This window comes from Rhineura floridana, chromosome 15 (genome assembly GCF_030035675.1).
Source record: "Rhineura floridana isolate rRhiFlo1 chromosome 15, rRhiFlo1.hap2, whole genome shotgun sequence".
Lineage (NCBI taxonomy): Eukaryota > Metazoa > Chordata > Lepidosauria > Squamata > Rhineuridae > Rhineura > Rhineura floridana.
The window spans coordinates 36330929-36342622 of record NC_084494.1 but is presented as its reverse complement, the minus strand read 5'-3'; the positions used below and the strand labels follow the sequence as shown (position 1 = coordinate 36342622).

At 49.6% G+C, this 11694-nt stretch overlaps 1 protein-coding gene across 2 annotated transcripts; it reads right to left on the bottom strand.

Moving 5' to 3' along the window:
- Nucleotides 1-224: 224 nt before the first annotated feature.
- LOC133370428 (uncharacterized) lies at nt 225-11031 on the bottom strand. Of its 2 annotated transcripts, XM_061596745.1 has the most exons (3): nt 9433-11031; nt 5081-5154; nt 225-4567 (listed from the first exon to the last, which is right to left on the bottom strand). In XM_061596745.1, the coding sequence occupies exon 3, from the start codon at nt 4189-4191 to the stop codon at nt 2281-2283; it is 1911 nt and encodes a 636-aa protein (XP_061452729.1). In that variant the 5' UTR covers nt 4192-4567; nt 5081-5154; nt 9433-11031; the 3' UTR covers nt 225-2280. The 2 variants fall into 2 exon arrangements, with proteins under 2 accessions (XP_061452729.1, XP_061452728.1); XM_061596744.1 differs by lacking the exon at nt 5081-5154.
- Between the last annotated feature and the right edge of the window lie 663 nt (nt 11032-11694).

The window sequence follows — 11694 nt, the reverse complement described above, 5'->3', positions numbered from 1 at the left end:
AAATTCACTGCCCTTCAAAAAAGAAAATTCCATCTGCAGAATTCTGTTAGGAAGGTTGCTCTTCTTCCAACTGACTAGTTTCCCTCATCTTGAGGACTAGGTCCTTGTTCTCCACTCTGATGTGATGCTTTGAAATTACCTTAATAACTGGGGATGGGGAAGGGAGGAAAAGAATTCTTCTCAAACAATCCCTTTATTTATTTTGAAATTGTACATAGTCTTTGGGAAGGGAAAGCTGTGTCTTTTATGCAGTAATATTAAAAAAAATTGCACCCCCTAATTCTTATGCATGTATTTTGTCCCATGATGTTTGGGGAGGAGGGGGTGTGGCTCATGGGGGAAGCACCTGCTCTGCATGCCAGAGGTTCCGGGTTCAGTTTTCGGCATCTAAAGGAAAGAAGGCTCAGGTAAAGGGGGAGAGGCTACTGGCTGAGACCCTGCCGTGAATGCCAAACACTCGGACCACTTCCTGTGTCACCTCTTGGGTTATAGTTCAGCCAGGGTTTACCCACAGAGCCTGTGGTCAGTTCTATTATTATTATTAGAATTTATTACCCACCCTTCACCCAGAGGTCCTACGGCAGGCTCCACCAATTTTAAAACACATGATTAAAAACAGTTAAAAACCACCTAAGCAACATCACAGAAAACAGGGTGGGTCCTAAAAATATGCATCTCAGCGGTCGAAGGGCAGGGTAAAGAGGTGTGTCTTCGGCATTCGCCAAAAGTTGTACAGTGACGTTGCCGGTTGCACCTCGGTGGGGAGTTCCACAGCTTAGGGGCTGCCACAGAGAAGGCCCTCTCCTGGGCCACCCCCACTCCAAACTTCCTAGGGTGGTGGAACTACCAAAAGGGCCCCCTCTGCTGATCTCCACACCCAAGAGAGTCTGTAGGGAAGTGCCCTTGACACTACAGTTCCCATCAGCCTCAGCCAGCATGACCAATAGGCAGAGATGGGAGATGGCGTCCCAGCAGCAGATGAAAGATACCATGTTGCCTCCCCCATCCCTAAATGGCAGTTAATGGAAGCTTCCAAATTCCTGGCAGCTGTGCAGCGAGAGAGGGGAAGGGGAGCATGTGAACCCAAGGCTTGTTGCAACTTACTCTGATCATCCCAACTATGGTTTAGCATGGCGTAGTGCCTGCAAAAGGCAGATGAGGAGGGAACCATGTTTCTGGGCAGTAATAAACTGTAAGCGGGACTCACACCTTTGCTTTGAAGAGCATTCAGATTCCCCGGGTGGATTGTGACCACCTTAGTTTCCTATGTGCAGAGAATAGGTTTTTTTTTTGGGGGGGGGAGGCATGGGAGGTATTCAATTTGTACACCAAAACGTGTATAAACCGCACAAACAGTACAAGTGGACGGAGTCTCCTTTTGCATAATTTAGTTTGCAATTGCTGGCTGTTTGGGGCTCAGTGATTCTAGTTTTGCTAGTGGGAGGGGGCAGAGACCACTGTGGCCCCCTCCCCTGCTCACCAACTCCCTTGTCTGCCACCTGTCTGGCTTTTGATACTTTCAAAAGTATGTTTGTAGCCCGTAAGGCTGTTGTTTGCTGCTCTGGGCTCCTTGGAGAAGAAGGGTGGAATAGAAATATAATCAATAGGAAACCACTTTTTAAAAAACTCAACAAACACGACAGCAGAAATGGTCAGAAACCTATACAGAGTCCAATGTGATGTTCTGAGCTTTCCACCACTGAGTTGCAACATGCACCCAGTTCTGAGGAAGGGCTGTAGCGTGCTTTGCATGCAAAAGGTCCCATGTTCAATCCTTAGCACCATCTCCAGGTTGAGCTGGAAAGACTTCCTGCCTGAAAAATCCTGGAGAGCCACTGCCAGCCAGTGTAGGCGGTGTTGAGCTGGATAGACCCAATGGACTAACTCAGTATAAGCTTCCCATGTTCCAAAAACCAACCCTGCAATGGGGTGCTGTACAAACATGATTAAAGACCCAACAAAAATGTCCCAGAACCAGGGACGGGTTTAATGACATTTTGCTAGTGTTGCTCTTATCTCCCACCACCCTGACTCTTAAATGAAAGATTTTTTTAAAAAACAAAAAAAGCAGGGGATGCCATAAGATGCATGGCAATGAAGAGGAGATTGGTGAAGCCTGCAGGAAAATTGAGGTCAGGGCCTCCCCCTACCCCCGGAACCTAGCAATAAAGCCTAGCTGGGGCTGATGGGAGTTGTAGTCCAAAACGTCAGGAGGGCACCAAGTTGGCAAAGGCTGCTTTAAAGGATCTCTGCTATGGCAGGCCCAGGAACGGGGGGACCTCAAGGAACTTGTTTCCTGGACCCCAGCTCTCCTTGCTCCTGCTCTGCCACCTTGCCCAGCTGCTCTGCCGCCTTATTGATGGCAGTGCCCACTATTTCCACCGCAGCCAGGTAGATCAGCCGCTTGTCCTGCTCTGCTTCCGGCCCTGCGGCCTCCAGCCATGCTGTGGCTTCCTCCGTCTCCTCAGGAGGCAACGGCAGCCTCCCTGTGGGGCTTCCTTGCTGCCGGCAGGCTTCTGCGTCCGCAGCGAGATCCTGCTGGGATGCTGATGTTGGCAGTCCCTCCTGAATGCCTTGCTCTGAGCCCCTGGGTGCAAAAGAGGAAGGTGACTCCAGGGGCTTTAATGGGTCCTGCAGAAAGCCAGGGAACCGGGCCCCAGAAGGATCGTACAGGGCTGACTTGACAACGTTGCTTCTGTCGGTTTGCAAGAGCCGTAGTGGAAGTAAGCAGCTACCTCTTTCGGTCATGGCAGTGGTCAGATGCAGGCCAGGCTTGGTCTCGGTGTCCCTATCTCCCACAGACATATGCTCTCCTTCAGCCCGTTGGGTCTCAGGATAGCTCCCGGTGGAAGCATCTATTCCCCCCTCTGACTTCTGTCCACCCAGCCCAACCACTGGCCCCCCCAGAAGCTCACTGTTCAACCAGCCCAGATCCCTTGTCGCCATCACCATGCCCTGCCCACCTGGATTCTCGGCAAGATCAGCAAGATCCTGGTCCTCCCCACCCGATATCTCTACCCAGGACCCCCAGTCCCCCTGCACAGGGCCTTCATCTTCCATTGCAGTTTCTTCTGCCTTTACCCCATTTCCCCCAGGGAGATCAAAAGCCCCTCTTCGGAGACCCTCCCATTCAGAAATGATCTTTGGGGCTGGATTCTCTTCCCGAAGGCCGCTTCCCTCACTCAGGAAGCTGCATATCTCATTGACTTCCCGTTCAGTAACGAGATCGGAGATGTCATCTCCGGCCTGTCCGTGGATCCCCATCCCATGCCACGAGCTTCTGCAGCCACCTTCATCAACCTCTTCGGCGCCGTATGTTTCATCCATGCTAGATGGAAATGTGGACGGTGGGTTTTGGTCTTCAAGAGCTCCAAAGCTGCCTGGAGGTTCTCTGAGGGCTTTCTCCACCCTGGTGACGGGAGAGGTTTCCGGCTGTGCAGAGGGGCAAAGATCGCTTTCTCCCACCCCTCTGTGACTTCTCTCATCCTCTGGGAGAGCTGACCTTTTCTTGGCTCTGGAGGCCATCATCGCCCTGAAGGCCCTCCATGGCTTTGCCATCCACAATCCAACTAGCCTATCAACTGTGTCTGACGCCCCTGCTGCAGTCTCTGGGACTGAGGTAGCGTCTGCCGGGCTCTGGACTTCTGTTCCGGGCTTCCATCTGAGCGGAGACTCCCCTGGAGGGTCTGCTGTTCTGCTGAGGGCAGCAACAGGCCCACATCTCACACTTGCTCTGTGAACAGGAGAGGCCTCTGGGTTGTGGGGCGGTTTCTGAAGCCTAGAGGAAGTAGCCTTCAGGCATAACAGTTTCCTGAGTAGAGAGGTGCCTGTTCTCCCTTGCACGGACTCCTCATCTGAGGCCAAACCTCTAGTGTCTTCCCATGTGGCTGGCTTTCTGACAGCCTGAATGGGGCCTTCGTGGGTATCCTCCACACACAGATGGCTCTTGGGGGCCTCCTGCCCCTGGGGGGGATTTGCAGTCCCTTTCCTTTTACGCCAGAATGGACACCTCCTCTTTAAGAAAACTCTTCCAGAAAGACACTGTTCTCCAGCTTCAGGTTTGCACGTTGACCCCCCAAACCTTGGAGAAGGCTTTGAAATCAGGTTGTTCCTTGTCACATCATCTGCTGTTGAAGCCTCGCAAGATGAGGTAGGATGGGCCTCCATTATCCTCTCTGGGGAGGTCTGCATCCTTCCTTTCCTGGAGCTGCAATAATCTTTTGTCCCTTACCCCTCTGCTTTCCCTGGAAGTGAAGGGTTTCTTTTCTGGATGCTGCTGGTATTTCTAGTCTTCAAGCTTTCTCACTTGACCTTGCTTGTCCCTAATCCACACTCAACCTCCTTCAAAACTACATGGCGTTTAATGTATCCTGCAGCAAGTATCCAAACTCTTGCTTTCCTTCTTCAAAGAGTTGTTGCCCACTTTTTGGAGGTGGGTGGGAGATGTCTTCCGTCAGGTGTTTCCCAGCCAAAATACTGCTATTTGCACAGTGCAAAGAGGCTCTTACCCTGGTGCGGGTGCAGGCGAGGGTCGGTGGCACAAGGCAACAATTCTTTGCCTGGCTTCCTGCAGAATAACACACACGCACAAAGTAAACCGGGCCAGTAAACACAGAATAAAAAATGAATCTATACAACCAATTTTTGAGAAACATGAATTATGCTGTGTGACAGACACACGTTTAATAATAAAATCTACTACTGAGGAACAGCATGAGTATAAAGCATGGAAGATGTTCCTACGACAACTGGGCCCACAATCGAAATGGCTATTTTAACTTTCAATCTCTCCAGTGAAATTCTACCTACTATTTTACACAACAGAAGCTTTAGTTGATTTCCTGGCCACTTTAAAGCCTGTTGCCATAATTTTTAAATATTAATAGCTTCTTTCCCCCCGTCCTAGCTCGTTTTATACCAGCTTGGGTATATGTTTGTAAAAACTTCATTATTTCTCTGGCTGTCATTCAACGCTAGTCCTGAGCAGCGTAAAGCCACTGAAAGTAATAGGCACAACTAACTTAGGTTCATTCATTACAGTAGGTCTAGTCTGTGTAAGACTTAGTTAAGATCATCTTACCCCTTATATACACAGTCAATCCCTGCGCTCTGCAGGTGAGGGCCTCCTGCAGATTCCATCTTATCAGGTCTGTTCTGCACAACGTAAAAAGCGGGCCTTTAGTGTGGTGGCACCCGCCCTTTGGAATCCCCTCCCCTTAATATTAGGCACCATCTCTGTAGTCTTTTCAGCACCTACTGAAGACCTTCCTCTTTCAACAAGCCTTTTAAGTAGAGACCTTATGCCAGTCTGCGTCTGTGTTGGAACTGCTCTTTAATATGTTTTTTAAATCTTTTTTTAAAAATGATGTTATAAACCTTTTCTTCTTTTTTAAGATGTCTTCAAAGCTTTTAAAAAAATGTTTTTAAAGAAGTTTTGTTTTAATGTATTTTAAAGTCTGTTTTTATGATGTTTTAGAGTGTTTTTAGTATTTTTGTTTGCTGCCCTGGGCTCCTTCTGGGAGGAAGAGCAGAATATAAATTTTAGTAGTAGCAGTAGTAGTAGTAAAAATAACAATAATACAACCCTTTCAATTATATATAATTGTATTCCATCCCTCCTCCCAAAGGGGAATATATGGGGCCTGTTGTGACTTAGTGGTAAGGAAAAAAGGCACTCTGTCCCCAGGAACATCGAAAGCTGCCTTATACCTAGTCAGACCATTGGTCCATCTCTCTCAGTATTGTCCGCTCTGACTGGCAGCAGCTCTCCAGGGTTTCAAACGGGGCATTTCCAGGACTGGCTGGAGATGGAGGAGACTGAACCTGGTACCTTCTGCATGCAACGCTTGTCCTCTGTCACTGAGCTGTGGCTTTACAAATATGGTGGCTTTAAAAGAGGATTAGACAGATTCATGGAGCATAAGGCTATCAGTGGCTACTAGCCATGATGGCTGCGCTCTGCCTCCGTGGTGGGAGGCAGCCTGCTTCCAAATGCCAGTTGCTGGAAACCGGAGGAGGGGAGAGGGCTCTTGTGCTCAGGTCCTGCGTGTGGGCTTCCCATCATGGGCATCTGGCTAACCACTGGGAGAACAGGATACTGGACTAGAAGGGTCCTCTTTGGCCTGACGGCTGTGAGGGTAACACTGCGCTGGGACCATCACGGGGCAAGCTTCTCCACCTGCCTCGCCCCCTCACCCTGCTCTTAGGGACATCTTTCTGGGGACTCTCCTTTACCAGGAAGATGAATGCTTTTGGTTTTTAGCCGTTGTTGCTTTTTAAAAATGCTAGGATTTTGTTGGCTGGAATTTTTGAAAATTGTGTTGTTTTTATTTGCATTTGTGTTTTTCTGTTGGTGTGTAAGCCGCCTTGGGGGCTTTTTTGGCCAAAAGGTGGCCTAGAAATAAACTATAACCTAACATCCAGCAGACCCCTCTTAACATTTTTATGTTATGTTCTTATGGCTCTTCCCCAGCATTGAAAGGCACTCGATTTCTTATGCTCAGGCTCGGAGGTTAAACAGGCCAACGTTACTCCTGTCGCCTCTCTTCAGAAGTCAACCCCTCGCAGGGATCCTGGTCCTGCTGTTTGGGAAGAAGAATCATGAAGGCATCCCAAGCCCACCCTGCACACATTTTATTTGCCTTTACCGCTAGACTTCCATTTTCCTTCTCTAAAGCCAGGAGGAGTTGCATCTATTTCTGGCCTTTTGCCGCCTCCCTCCACTGGCATGTTCACGTTCAAGCAGAGCTGGCGACAGCGAAACACTCAACAAAAGGCCACCCAGAATTCCAGATGTTGCTGCAATGAGCGAAAGCACATTGTTCAGCCAACCTTATGGCTGCTCAAACAGAGGCAAGGCGGAGCTCAGCAAGAGATAGGGATGCAGAAATCTTACTTTTGTGTCATAGGAGAGAGCTCATTCTTTAAGGATTAGGGAGCAGCAATGGCTTGATCTGAGACCTGGAACGAGTAAGCATGCCCCTGACAACGTGCAGAAAGCCTTTCTCACTCTGCTGCTGTGCAAACACAAACTGCCTCATATATATTTTATTAGAAGACGAGGTATTCCAGCTCTTAAAAGCGTGGCTTCCAACAACTGCAAGCTGGCAAATTGCTCCTGAGATACCTTATCACAGCCTTCTCCAACCTGGTGCTCTCCAAGTGTTTTGGACTACAATTCCCATTAGCCCCCACCAGCATAGCCATGCTAATTGTAGTCCAAAACATCTGAAGGGCACCAGGTTAGGGAAGGCTGCCTTATCACAGAAGTAGTACTTAAGCATCTTATTGTAAGATTTTTTAAAAAGTGTGTTGCCTAATGAATTGGGGATTCCTTCTCTTATCTGATTTAAAATTGCTTAAAGGTCTCAGCCCAAATACCAACTGGCTTTGTGGCATTCGGCTTTGTCAATGCAGAATAATTACTAAATGCAATGGAAGGTGTGGGAGGACAACTGCCTGACATGATGTTGAATATCCTCCCCACAAAAACGGAATGAATGCTTAATAAACAGCTGTCCAATAACTTCCCTGCGAACTTGGTGCAAGCAAATCAGGAAAAATGCCCTATAAACTGGTTGTTGGAAAGCAACCTCAGATAGCTGTTGAAGGCACAAGAGCCTTTCTAGGACAAAAAGTGGTCACACACAACCCTGTTTAGCCACCCTCCTCAAGGCATAGTAGTTAAGAGCATATTCAGTGGTGCAGTTAGGTAATTTTAGGCTCTCAAGTTACTGGTCTTACATTACCCCTTTTAGATTGTAATGTGTATGCTACTTCAAAATGTGGCATGCCATCCCTAATGCATTTGGGGGCCCTCCTACTCATTTTGCTGTTTGGGGCCCTGGACATCTACCCCCAAATCCTACTCTGACAGCATCACCAATCATATTAAAGAACGAACTAATCCTCCTTTTCTGAGCTTAAACATGCTGCAGCTTCAGACATTTCTGCCTCTCCTGTACCCCATGAGACAGCTCCCTTAATTCCAACACACACTAACCACCACTAAAGGAAAAAAATGTGTACAGGAAGGGGGAAATGGATGCCAGGCTCCTATTTTCAGTTCATGGAAGTAACGCCTAGCAGTCAGAACAATGGTTAGGATATCTCCAGAATCAGAGGCTCGGAGTCAGGATTTCTGAGCTCTGCTCAAAAGAGAAAAATTTGGCCCCCAAACTATGGAACGATCTCCCCCTTGAAGTACGCCTGTTATCTTTTAGGCGCCAGGTTAAAACCTTCCTCTTCTCTCAGGCATTTTAATCATGTAACATTATCACATCTTCGTACTTTTACATTTAATAATTTTAGTATATTAGTATTTTAATATTTAGTATCTTGTGTGTTTTTGAATTCTATATGTGGTTTTAATTGTATATTGAGGTTTTATCCTGTTGTGAACCGCCCAGAGAGCTTCGGCTATGGGGCGGTATAGAAATTTAATAAAATAAATAAATAAATTACAGGTACTAATAACACATAACAGCTATTGATAATCTAGTTTGGGGAGGGAGGTCTTGAACAGGAGCAAGTCTGTGGTTCTGTATCCACCTCTCGACCAGGGAAATGGGTGTAAAGTGTGCTTAAGGGTGTTGTTTGTGTTGGGAATCAACATTCTTGAGTTATAGGAAGAGGGCAGGAAATCAATTCCTTGCATCTCCAGGCAGGCCTAGGAGCATCGCCAGTCTGAAGCTCCACAGAGCCACTGCCGCTTGGTGTGTAGGCCAACCCGGGGCCCTCTAGGTGTTTTGCACTACAACTCCCATCTGCCCCAGCTACATGCAGCCATGCTGGCTGCACTGATGTAGTCCAAACCACCCGGAGGTCCCCCAAGTTGGCAAAGGCTGGATGGCCCAACGGTCTGACTCGGGACGTTCCTAGCTGACGGTTACAGAGGGAGGCAGAGTACCTAAGAACGGGGGGAGGGGGTTGGCAGGGAGGGCTGTCGAAATCTGGCCGCTCAATCCCCCCCAAGCCCCTTAATATTTGGGGAACCCAATGTGCATTGGGAACGGCGGTAGCCAGAAGACAGCACCGCCGGGGCTTCTTCTGCCCGCTAATGTGGGATGCTCCGGCCCTCCAGGTGTGGCAGAACTACAACGCCCATCACCCCCCGCAAGCGCGGCCAACGCCCAGGGATGCCGGGAGCTGTAGTTCGGCAACATCGGGAGGGCCACAGGCTTCCCCCGCCCGCTCTGATGGTTAGACCGAGGCTGGGAGGGGAGGGAGAGCGGGTAGACTGAATCCTCCACCTGCCGCCCAGGATGGCAGCTGGGGCTGCACGCCTGCCAGCCTAAGCCCGCTGGCTGCAGGGCGCCTTGGCAACGCCCTCCCTCCTGCGGCTCTTCCCAGGGGGCCCCTCCGGCTCTGGCCTGCACGCCTCCCACAACCTCCTGCCGGATCCCCCCCACACGCACACCTGCCTGCCCTTACCTGACTGATGCGCGCCCGCGCAGCTCTCCCGGCTGAGCCTCCGCGCAAGCCTTGCAAACAGCAGCAAAGGCGTGTCGAGCCAGCACGAGCTCCTCCCGGGGGAGCAGGAGCCTCGCCCTTTCCCCTCTGCCCGGGAGTCTCGGCACGTACGGGGCACCGAGGCGGCTCCTTCGCTTCGGGCGGCTCCGTCCGCCCTTCTGCCGCCTCCACCCACCCGGGCAGCGAGGGAGCCTGAAGCGTTGGGGAGGCGCTTCAAGCCTGGACACGTGAAGGCTCCTTTCAGACGTTTGCGCTTGACACGCAGGCGGACGCCACGCGGGGGGGCGACACTAGGGGCACAGACCCCCCCATCGCTCCACCCGCCATTGGTTTCCAGGGCAACCTGGCCGCCAGGAGGTTAATGCATTGTGCAGAAAGGAAGGAGTGGGGATGGGGGGGGGAGAAGACGGCACGTGGCACCTCCCTTACCCAACGTTTGGGCCTGCGCCGCTGCCTCCGACTCCCCCCCCATGCTTTCTCTTTTGTTCTCCGGCCCCGTCACATTCGGGGGCTGATTGGCCCACTGGATCAGTTCAGGCGCGAGGGCCAAATGCAGCCCGCTAGGCCTCTCTGTCCGGCCCGCGGAACTCTCTCCCCAGGCCACGCCCCTCCTGCTGCTGCAGTGCTTTTATTTTGTGCGGCTGGACCGTGCACCTGAACTGGGATGGTGCCTCTTGCCTTCGGCCTGGGTGGTGAGGGGCGCGAGAAAGGACGGTGCGGAAACCGTCAAGTTGCAGGAAGCCAGATTTCAACTGAAGCTCCATAGGACAATGGACCCAATTAGCTAGGGAGGTGGTGGGCTTTCCGACACTGGAGACCTTCAAGAGGCAGCTGGAGAGCCATCTGTCAGGAATGCTTTCGTTTGGATTCCTGCGTTGACCAGGGGGTTGGACTGGATGGCCTTGTAGGCCCCTTCCAGCTATTATATGATTCTATTAAACTTCCGACTCTTGGGGGGCCGGAATGCAGGCAGCTGTAAGAGTTGCAGCCATTGCTCCACCCACTTTTGCATCTGGCCCTGCCCACCTCTGGCATGCCCCTGCCCTTCAAGGTTGCTTAGGTTAAATGCAGCCCTCTGGCTGCAAAAGATCCCCCCTTCCCTGGGAGGCAGGCTCGGATGCTATTGTTTTATATCGGTCTGGGAAACTTGCTTTCACAGGGCCTCGCTGCCCCCCAAGCACCCAACCTCAGTCTTTTCCATCTGTGAAACAGGCACATTGCTGTAAAGAGCAAATTTTTTTTTGCCACCCTTCAGATCCTGCACTGGCACAACTGCTTTTGCCAGGCTGGGTATCTGATGTTAATTTTTCCTTAATGTATTTATATTATATACTGGAGGGTATTCAGTGAGTAAACCCACTGAAGTTAATAGGGATGACTAACAGGTTCATTAATTTCAGTGGGTCTACTATGAGTAAGACTTAGTTGAATACAGCACATAATGTTTTCTATGACAGTTAACCTAAACTTAGATTGAGCACATTAACAAGGCAGCTGTGTGGGATGTAGGGAGTAATCCAGTCCCCCTTGCAGAGTTGGTGTGAAACTGACAGTAATCAATATTATTTATCATTTATTTGTTAGATTTCTATCCCACCCTTCCTCCCAGTAGGAGCCCAGGGCAGCAGATATGTGGCCCAGAGGGTCAGGATTGCATCCCTTTGCCTGTCATGCACAACAGCAGACCTCTTTTTCTCCTTTTTATTAGAAAACCTTTGATGGCATATATATAAAAGACGCAGCAGTTGAATGAAACTGTCATCACCTCTGTAAAGCTGAGACCTGCACAACTTATGAGACAGCCTTGGTACAGGGGCTGGCTAGCTTGGGGTGCCTGTCCACTGTGGAGCACACCAAACTCAGATTAGAGCCTGCCAGAAATTACAGCGTCAGGCCCTTGTTCAAACTGTAAGCATCTGTAACCTTAACCTATGGAACTCACAGCCACAGGAAGATTATATATATATGGTTTTATTCAGTACAGACTGAGCTAGGTAATGTAACTATTAAAACATCTAAAGTTTTAAAATGTTTTTAATCTTAGATGTTTTGAAAGCTTTTTTTAAGTAACGTTTTTGAAGGTGTTTTAATGTGTTTTAAAGTTTGTTTTCATGACGTTTTAATGTTTTTGGTGCTTTTGTTTGCTGCCCTGGGCTCCTGCTGGGATGAAGGGCAGGATATAAATCAAATAATAATAATAATAATAAAGTAATAAATGTAACT